Below are 10198 nucleotides of genomic sequence, written 5' to 3'. Positions count from 1 at the left end.
TCCCACCTGGCCCCTGGCAGCCACGCCGGGCGCGCGCTCACTCTCCCTCTGGGTGCGTGGCTGCGGGGCGCGATGGACGCGGCGCTGCTCCACAGCCTGCTGGAGGCCAACTGCAGCCTGGCGCTGGCCGAAGAGCTGCTCTCGGACGGCTGGGCGCTGGCCCTGGACCCCGAGGGTAGGCAGGAGACGCGCGGACCCAGGCGGCTCCGGCTCCTTCCCTGGGCGCTGGGTGCGCCCAGGGCCCCCCGCTCCGAGCGCTCGGCGCCCGGCGCCCCGCGGCGTCCCGCACCCCCTGCACGCCCTCTGAGTCCCGCTCCTCTCTCTCCCGTCGCCAGGTCCCTACTCCTACTGCAACGTGACCTTGGACCAGATCGGGACGTGCTGGCCCCGGAGCGCGGCCGGAGCCCTGGTGGAGAGGCCGTGCCCCGAGTACTTCAACGGCGTCAAGTACAACAGCAGCAGTGAGTGCCCGGGACCCTCCGCCGCGGGCTTTGAGCCCGCCTCCTGGAAGGGCGATTTAGGGCGTGGGGAGGGCCCCGGACTCAGCGTCGGAGAGGTTCTGAGGGCCGCGCCACCGTCCGACCCGCGTGAGGACCCCTTGTCATGTCGGGGGGCGCTCCCTCTGCCCCTACCCACTGCGGCATCAGACCTCAGGGAGGTAGTGATTTGCCCACGACTCCCGTGATCCGTGCAGTGAGGACCCAGAAGGGGAGTACGAAATGCTCACTCCTTTTGAGGGCACGCTTCTCTTCTGCGTTGTGTGCCCTGGGCGCCTGAAGTTCCCTCGTTAGGGCTTCTCTTTGTTTAGCCAGTTCCACCTCCCCCGCCTCCAGGGGACAGGGGACGCTTATGCGAGGTTCCCAACCCCCGGGGCGACTGCGATGATCAGGCTCTTGACTACCGGAAAGGAGGAGGGCGGGAGGCAGGAAAGATGGGGTGAGCGCTGGTGCTGGGGAAGCGTGCAGTGCGCAGATGCTTCTGGGCCAGAGTGTGGGGTGTCGCCTCTCCCTCTCAAGATGTCTTTGGACTGGCCCTCTGGGCTGCGAGCCGGGGGCCTTGGGTAGCATTACTCCAGCGCCCGGATAATCCATAGAGTCTGAATCAGGACCACCCCTCACCTCCCATGGTGCCCTTCTTTCTCCCGGCAAAGCACTGGCTGGCTAGACACTCTGGGGAAGATGGCAGCTGGAGCCACCCAGCCTCCAGGTGGGGTTCTTCAGTACAGCCTCTGGGAGTGGGGGGTGCCTGAGTCAATGCCCTGTGGAGGGTCTGATGGGAGCCAGGTGGGAGTGTCTTGTGAGGCTGCAGGGCAGCAATCACTGGCCCTCCCTGAAGGGCCGCTCTGGCCTCCAGCCCCAGCCCACCAGCAGAGTCTCCTGAGAGGCAGGGTATCCAAAGCATCCTGGAAACATGATAGCAAACTCCCTCTGAACATCCGTGTCTGAACAGTGGCACAGCTCCTCAGTCCCCTGCTCACGTGCCCCCTACACACACACACACACACACACACACACACACACACACACACACCTGTCCAAGCTCTCAGAGCCTAAGGCCTCCACCTAGAGAGATGTTAGAAGGCAAGACAGCGGTGCCTGCATCGGATGCTAAGTGACACTCCACTGTCTGCACCAGCGGCGGGTCTGGTGGGCCCAGGGAGCAGCTGGGCTCCCGAGAGTCCAACAGCAGAGGCGCTCCCAGTGAAAGGCGTGGTAGAGGTAGTAAGGCCGCTTGGGAAGATTTCTGCATCATCTGAGGACATGCTTCCTGTCTGTGATTAAAACAGACCTCCGTGCTTGGAAGCAAGGTGCTGGGAGGTATGCAAGCAGAAGGAACGGCTTCCATGCTCCTTCCCCATCCTGAGATTACAAAACTATTTTTAGGATCCTGTGAGCTGTGTGGTGTGGAGCAGTGGAGCTCAGGGTTCCTGATTCGGACTGCCAGAGACTAAGGACTGAGTGAGGTGATGAGGCATCTCAGCCCTAGCCTGTGGACCTAAGGGAGCTCTGCTCTGGTTCCTGTCCCAGCCCGGGCTGTTCCCTATTTTCCCCAACCAGCCTGGAGCTCCCTGAGGGCAGGGCCGGGTCTCTTCTTCATGGCAGCACTGAGCACAGTATTTATTCAGTCAGTTTATTAAACACCTACTAGCCGGTCGCTGCACTGGCACTGAGCTCTCGCTCACAACTGCAACAGACGAAAGGAATTCAGAGTGACGTATGCCGTGATGGAGAAGCAGAGGCCGTGGGATACGAGGAGAAGGGAAGCGGGGGACACTTCCCAAAGGAGGCGCCGGACCACTCTGATCACATCAAACGAGAAGCCAAAAAAGACCAAGGAGCCACTGAGGTTAGCGACTGCAGTGTCCCTGGTCTCTGATGAACAGTTTTCTTCATTTGGACCAAAGTGCTGCCCGCACTGTAACTGCTGGTGACCGGGAGGAGCGTAGGGGACAAGAACATTGCCATTAGCTAGTGCGCCAGCTAATAGCAATGGAAGTGCTGTGATTGCGTTTCTTCCTCCTCTGCCTCCTGGCTGCTGCTTCCTCCTGTTATGTTTGCCTTTTCAGTGGGATCCTTTCTTTAGAAAAGACACAGGCAGGAAAACAGCCCCTATGAGAAAGCCTGGGGAAAGAGGAAGAAGGGTCTTGCCTCCCCTTCATGCCCAATTTTGTGATGCTACAGCCAATCCCCCTCCCCCTGAAGCTTCATTCTTCAACGCGTGGTCGTTGGCCAGGTGGGATAACGGCTTAGACATTAGTCCCCGCAGACTTTCATCCACTCAGCTGAGCATAGAGAATCTTCCATAAAGCTCCAAATGGGGGTCATTTTCCATGTGCCAGCCGCCACGGAGAGAACTCTGCACACATGATCCCACTCATCCCTACCTCCCTAAGGCCCCTGCGATATGTACTGCTTCGATGCCCATGTTGCAGATGAGGAAAACTGAGGCTCAGAGACATGATCTAATTTTTCAAGGTTATGGTCAGCTCCCGTGCACTGGTACAGGCAGGGGACTCCACAGCCCTCACTTTCAACCACGGGCGGTACTTCCTCCATGAGAGACAGTTTGTCAAGAGAGTCAAGAGGTACAGAAAAAGACTCCTGCCTCCACCCTACAGGATCAAGGAAGGCTTAGCCCTCCGAGATGGACTTCTAGAGACAGACGGGAGTTTGGCAGGTTGAAGTATAATAGGTACAAGGGAGGAGATGGGACCGTGCTTTGTGCCTCGGGACTGGTGAGTGTTGTATGGAGCACAGGTTGCAGGAGAAAGAAACAGATGAGACATGTGGGTGGATGCTGATCAGATGGTGCGGGCACTGCAGGGGACTTCACTGGGGTGTGGGAGTCGGGGAGCGCCGGCAGGGGCTCGTGAGCAGAGGAGCTCAGCTGTGGGGCACAGAGTCTCTGGAGGCAAGAGGAGGGTCAGGAGGCTACCTCAGCTCGCCCAGGTGAAGTGGAGCCTGCAGGGGGTCAGAAGAGGGTTGGATAAAATTGACAAGACTGGGGTGGGGTGGGGATGGGGATCAGGGAGGACACCAGGAATACAGGAACATGCTGGACACAGTTGGGGATGTGCTGACTCTGAGGAGCCGGAGGGACATCTGAGTAGAGATGTCTAGAACTCAGTTGGCTGGATGGGAAAAAGCCCAGGAGAGCACTGAGGGCTGGAGACAAAGTACTCGAGAATTCTCAGATGTGTGCTTAGCCACCAGTTCCATCTAGCAAGCTGGGGAGGCCAGGTCAGAGCCTTGATTATTTTCAACCAGGGACTATTGCCAAATGCAGCAATGACCAGAGGAAGGGAGGGGACTTATCCATGGTCACATATGCTGCTCCGTAGCAGAACCAAGTCAAGCGTCCATGTGCCCAAGTCCCCTCCAGGGTCCTCCCTACCATCTCTGCTGCTGTTTCAGTGGCCCAGGTTCCACGTGTCTATACTATCATTTAACCTGTGTTAACTCATTAATCCTTCCACTCACCCAATGATAGAGACGTAATATTATCTTCGTATTATCCACGTGGGGAAAATAAGGCACAGAGAAGTTAAGTGACTTTCCCAAAGTCACACAGCTGGTAGCAGAACAAGGATTCTAACCCAGGCTCTGCTGCCTCTCAGAAAGCAACTCTGCTGGGTGAATCAGAGGGATTTGCTGAAGAAATATCAGGGAGCTAGTAGAATCACTGGGTGGGCTAGAGAACCAGACTGGGGGCCTCTAGCCAAGAACTCAGGGCAGAGCTGGCCCAGTGAGGGAACCTCCCCTTTCCGTGAATGGACAATGCTACCAGCCCATGCCACCACTATCCTGGGGTCTCCAGCTTCCCGCAGTGGTCCCTAGGAGGCTTTCTCCCCATCTCCATTTTTGGGCCCCCAACTCACCAATTTTCTCAAGGGAAATACATGTAATAGGGCGAGTGGAATGTGTGGAGCTTGGACCACACACTCCAGTTCTAGCTACAAGGCAGCCTGGAAGGCGAGGACCTGGCATTTCAGCTTAATGGCCGAAGGTGGCCTCCACCTCCCTTCCAGGGTTCCCCGAGCCTGTATGGAAAGCAGGTTCAAATCCTGGGCCACCCAAAGCTGTCATAATGTTCATACACAGCCCAACCCAGGGCAAGTCTCATCCCTTTCCCGGGCCTCGGTCCCTGTCTGTAGGGAGATGGGAAGTGGATTAGCCCAGCAGGGGTCTGGCCAGAAGGGGGACTGGCTTTCCCTTTCCTCCTCCGCCCGCCATTCTACTCCGAGCCTCTGAGCCCATCTCTGTGCGTCCCTGTCTCTCTGTCTCCCTGCCTCTGTGTCGGCTTCCATTTCTCTCCATGTATGGCTCTGGCTCTGGGCAGATTTTCTCGCCGTTTCTACGTGTCTGTCTTTCTCAGTGTCTCCCTTTTTTCTGTCTATGTTGCTCTCCCCCTCCTTCCCATCTTCCCTCTCCAGCTCTCTTCCTCTCTATCTCTCCCTCCCTCCCTCCCTGTTCCCCAAATCCTGTCTCTCCCTCTTCCCGTCCCTCTTTCTATCTGCCCTACTCTGGCACCTCCTCTTGCCGGTCCCCGTGGTCCTCTCGGCTGCTGCCTCTTCCTGGACGAGGTCCATTTTCCTCCTGCAGAATCGCTAAGCCCAGCCCGGCCTCTGCCTCCCTGATCTCAGACCCCCGCCATGTTCTGCTGGGAACAGCTGGTCCCATCTGTGCTGAGGCATTGTCTGGGATGGGAGAAGAAGGGACCCCCTACTTAACCCAACTCTGTGGAGAGGACAGGGGTCCCCCTTCCCAGAACCCCATAGGTGGTGTTAAAATGCAAGGGCATAAGCTGAGTGGTCTCCAGCCAGAGGGGTCTGGCCATTGCGTCTGCCCACTTGTGCAAAAATCTCCTCTTCAGCCCTGAAGGGGTGGGGGTGACAGGAAAGGCCAAGTCCTGCCCTCAGGGTGCCCCAGGCTGCTTACAGATCAGACTCACACAAATGAGCTGTCAGGGATTGGGAAGAGGAGCTTGGTGGGCACTGAAGCATTCCTGGAAGGCTTCCTGGAAAGGGTGGGAGTGGGACTTGAAGCAGAGGGGCTGTCTCATTTTGTCAAGGATAGGCTGGCGCACGGATGGAGCCTCAGGGAGGGTCCCAGAGAGATAGACCCTGCCCTCTGGGTTGAGGAAGTAGAAGCTGTGAATCCAAAAATCTCAGGTCCACTTTCGCAGGCCCCAGTGAGACCTGACCACACAGCCAGACCCCTGAGTCTCAAGGGCCAGAAGTGACAGTGGGTGTGAGAACCGTGTCCCTGCTGTGAGCGATGGCAAGTGGGAAAGCATGGCCGACACTGGGGGTTTGGCTGAGAGAAAGAGGCAGGGAGGGTAAGCAGACCTGCGTGCCCCTCTGACCACGCAGACGCCTGGAGTGTCCCAGCTGCAGGGCCTTCTGTGCTGGGTCCAGTCCCCTCCCCTGATGCTTAAGGGTGGGAAATGCCCAGGAAGGGAAGGACAGTTGCCCAGGGCCCCACAGGAAAACAGCCGCGTTGGCCTCTGCTGGCTCCAGGAGCTCTCGGCCAGTGCTCTAGCATATTCGACCTCTGCGGGGCGTGCAGCCCAGGGGGCTGAGCACTGTAATATTAGGTGGAGGCTTGGCCGGCCCCCTGCCTCAGGACCCTTTATCTCAAGGAGGACCAAAGGTGCAGCCACCCCTGACCTTCCCTTCCTGCCAGGAATCCTCTAGACACTTATCGGCCCTTTTCCCACCCAGGCTCACCTCTCATTGGGTAGGCAGGTGTGCTGTCCTCTCTCTACTCAAAAGAATCTCTTCAAAGATGCAGAAGAGCTGAGCCTACCTTCCAGGAGCGAGAGAGAGAAAGAGAGAGAGAGAGAGAGAGAGAGACTTCTCTTAAGAGAACTTTTTGATATTTGCTTTCAAGTGAGACAGCACAGCCCAGGCTGTAGGAACACCTGGAGGAGGCCGATTCCCAAAGAAGAGGAGAGAAAGTTGGGGAGACGTTGTGAAGGAAGAAGTGTCGTCGAACAGGGCCTTGAAAAATTGGGCCGGGGATATGTCACAGGGAAGAGAGAATGGGAGCAGAGGTGGAGAAGAGAGGTGGGTAGAGAGAACAGAGGCCAGATCATGGAGGCCTTGAATGCCAGACCAGGCCATGGGCCTCAATTCTGCTGGCTTTAGAGCCCTGGCTGCTTGTCTACCGCCCCATGGTGCAGGACTGGAATACTCTGGAAGGGTGCTGCTTGATTTTCAGCACATACACAAAGAGGGTCTGATACCCAAAGGCCTCTGGGAGAGGTTGCCCCATTCCCCACCTCCTCAGAGGCCCCCACGTCAAAGAGAGGACATAAGATTCTGCCAACCAGATGCCTTTACCCCCACATTACTGTGGTTGAGAGCTAGTTCTAATTCTGGCCAGGCCACCGACTGCTTGTCTCACCCGTGAGCAGGCTTTCCTCCTCTTTGGCAATCAGTTTCTCTTTACTAGGTTAGGGGTTGAGCTTGATGAGTTCTTATGTCCTTCTTCCCCTGACATTCCTCCATTCCAGAGCAGCCTCTGCCTCGGGGGTCTCTGTTAGCCTTCTCCTCCCCACCTCTCTCTGCAGGCTGGTGTCATGGCGACAAGCCCATCGAGCGTTGCCATGGAGGGAGCCCTGTGCAGTCGAGGCTGGAGCTGGGGTAGGCACCTCCTCCCTCTCGTACCTTCCAGGGAGGACGGTGATCTCATACAATGAGCTGGGTCCCAGTCACACACCTTCCCTTTTCATTGGCCCAGTGTGACCTCTATTAAACCACTCTGTGCCTCCCTGACTCAGTTTCCCCACTGTCTACTGTAAATATGGGCATTCATGCCTGCCATGCCAGCTCAAGGATGGAAGGGCATCATGAGTGGAAAGTCCTTTGGTGCTGTGGGTTTTCGGAATGGACACTTGGAGCTTGGCGAGCAGTGTCCACAGAACACTGAAGAATGGGATAGAGGTTCGCGATCTCTCATCCCAGTCTCACAAGCTGATGGCCCTGGGGAGGCTCTTCCCGACCTGATGACTGGGTTGACAATAGCAGATTCCCAGTCTGTCAAGCCAGCCCTCCTTCTAGGCCAGGTTGGTTCTGAGCTTGGGTGAGCATCACCAACTGTGCCACACTCCCACCAGTGTGCTGTGATCAGATCAAGACAGGAAGCGTGTCCCAGCTGGGCCCCAGAGCTGCCCGGCCTTAGTTGGCTGCAGCAGCATCTAAGCAATGCTGGAGTGTTAACTCGGGGAGATGCTCATTGTTGGGGAAGCTCAAGGGAACTATGTTGTCGGCCATGTGACTATGCCACACTTCTCCAAATGGCCTCTTAATTGGGGGTGAAGAGCAATTTGTCGTGCCCCACAGAATCATTGCCCAGACCAGGTAGTGAGGATTTTTTCCCAAAGAGGTAAAAATGGTGACCCAAGGTGAAGGTCAGAGATTTGCCAGCAAGGCCTCAAGCCAAACAGGAAGGAGATGGCTGGGTCTGGAGCAATCCAGCTCCAGAGGAAGACAGTACGGGGACTGAGGGGGTGATATCTGGTCCCTCAGGTGTTTTCCACTCTGGGTATCCAGACACTAAGCAGCTAAGACACTGCAGAAGTGGCACAGCTGACAGCATCTCCTAGAACACGGCGTAGCAGAGGGAGCCTCTCTCAGAAACACTGACCCCAGGGTCTCCCCTGGGAAAGTGTGTCCCAGGGGAGAGGGATCTGGTTCTGCCTCTTCATTTCCGGTGACCACAACCATGTCATTCTCCTTCTCTGGGCCCCTTCAGACCAAACGAGGGAGAAGTTGCCTCCCTGAGCTGTTCAATTCCCAAGGCGATGCCTGCCGACTCAGTTTCTTTTCCAGTGCTCTTTTCTGGGGACAGTCGAGGCTTCCTTGCCTGGAACCTGGAGGATGCTGACCACAGGCTTGCTACTTTAGATAGACACCCTCTCCCAGGTGGGGTTGGACTTACAGTGTCAGCGGTTCTGGCGGCGGGACTCAGCCTACCTGTGGCATGAGTGTGAGACGCTAGACGTCTCCCGCATGTGTGCCCGTTTGCATTTGCCGTGCAGCTTGGTGGGACCTGGGCACTCCAGGGGGCAGCTGTCCTCTTGGCTCACTCTGAGGTTCTCCTCCTCATTCAGAGTTCCCCAGTCACCTAGACAACAGCATCACCTCGGTGCCTCCCAAGCCCCTGTGTACTCAGCTCTGTGTAGCCCTTCAGAAAGGACCAGAGGGGCTTTGCCCCCTTAGGCCAGCTGGGAAAGTGTGACCCCTTTACAGGGGTCAGTGAGAGAACAATCCTGACCTAGCGTGAAGTAGGGGAGGTCAGCGGTAGAACCCTCAGGGGCTGGAGCAGTGAAAGCACCTGGAGGATCTAAGGCTGATGCTGGGCCTTGAAGAGGGTCATAAATTAGTGCGACCTTCTTGGGCTGGGCCCAGGGCAGTGCGCTGAAGGCAGGGCGAGAGGACTGGGGCTTAGGAGCTCTCCAAGGTGGGGCACCTACGTAGATAGCGGGGAGTGGGGAGGGGCCTCGTTCTGCTATCCATGGTGCTGAAAGTTCCTGTCCCACACAGTGACCTCGTTCCTTCAGAAAATGCTTGCTTCTGGCCTTTACCACCATTCTACCGGCGCTCGCCAGCAAGTTCCCACTCTCACTTCTTGTCACTTTCTAGATAGTCAATGACCATATTGCGGCCCCTCCACCAGAGTCCCATTCACTACCTATGCCCAACCTGTCTCTTCCACTCTGTCCCACATAACTACCACCAAAATGGTCCCTTGTGGTCCCCGTCTCCAATGGCTGTCTCCCATGCCTCGCCAGTTAGCATATCAGAAGTAGAAGTGCCAACCTAGGGAACACTGGAAAGCGGTGTAAGGATATTTGAGGTTGTCACCATGGCTCGAGGTTGCCAATGGCATTTAGCAAATTGAGAAGGCGCACATGACAGATTCTTGACCCACCTGACATGGCAGTACCATCTTTAAGAACCAGTTTATATCGATTTTTCTGAGGTGAAACAGGCCAAGAAGGAAAAGATTTAGCCAAGGTCACTTAGCCAGCCAGAAACAAAGTTACAGCTAAAAAAGTAGCTCCAATCTTGTCCCAGCCAGGCTTCTGGACCCTCAGGTAACTGCCTGAACCAGGAACTCTTATCAAAGCGTCAGCATGTGAAAGGGGGAGAGACCATTGTAATGGGGGCTTTCAACAGGCCAGAGCCACTCTGGGGGCAGAGTCATGGCTGGGGATAAAGCCCAGGCTTCGCAGGACACAGAACCCTGGAAGAGAAGACTCTGCCTACATCATCAAGACCGTAATGTCCCTTGCAGGCCACACTGCACACCATCAGCATTGATCTTTGGCAAGGCTACCTGTGTTGCTGTGGTAACAGGCACCCACCTCACTGCATCCATACCCTTGATGCTGGCCTGGCCACCTGTCCTCAGACTTTTTATACCCATCTTCCTGTGGTTCGCAGGGGAGACTCTTCCTGTCTTACTCTCTCCTGTCCAAGGCTGTGCCTGAGGGCTCCGTGTCCTCATTAGCCAGCTCTCCTGAAGAGCTGGTAACATCTGCCTTCCAGTCCCCGGTGTCTGTAGCCAGAACCTCATTCCCAGGCATGGCTGCATCCTCAGAGGGACGCCCCCGCCCACCACCACATCCCACATCGCAGACCTTGCTTTCCAAGGTTTTGGCAGACTTGAGTCAGTTCAATGCAGCCCAC

At 56.5% G+C, this 10198-nt stretch overlaps 1 protein-coding gene across 1 annotated transcript in view; it reads left to right on the top strand.

Moving 5' to 3' along the window:
• Positions 1–72: 72 nt before the first annotated feature.
• Positions 73–10198, top strand: part of CRHR2 (corticotropin releasing hormone receptor 2) — a 25760-nt gene continuing 15634 nt past the window's right edge. Inside the window, exons 1-2 of the mRNA XM_006912041.1 lie at positions 73–175; positions 336–461. Of these exons, the coding sequence (XP_006912103.1) occupies positions 73–175; positions 336–461 (229 nt within the window). The remainder of the gene's footprint in view (positions 176–335; positions 462–10198) is intronic.

Source organism: Pteropus alecto, unplaced genomic scaffold (genome assembly GCF_000325575.1).
Source record: "Pteropus alecto unplaced genomic scaffold, ASM32557v1 scaffold21, whole genome shotgun sequence".
Classification (NCBI taxonomy): domain Eukaryota; kingdom Metazoa; phylum Chordata; class Mammalia; order Chiroptera; family Pteropodidae; genus Pteropus; species Pteropus alecto.
Note: the sequence above shows the minus strand (reverse complement) of the source record. Positions and strands in the feature narration are given on the sequence as shown.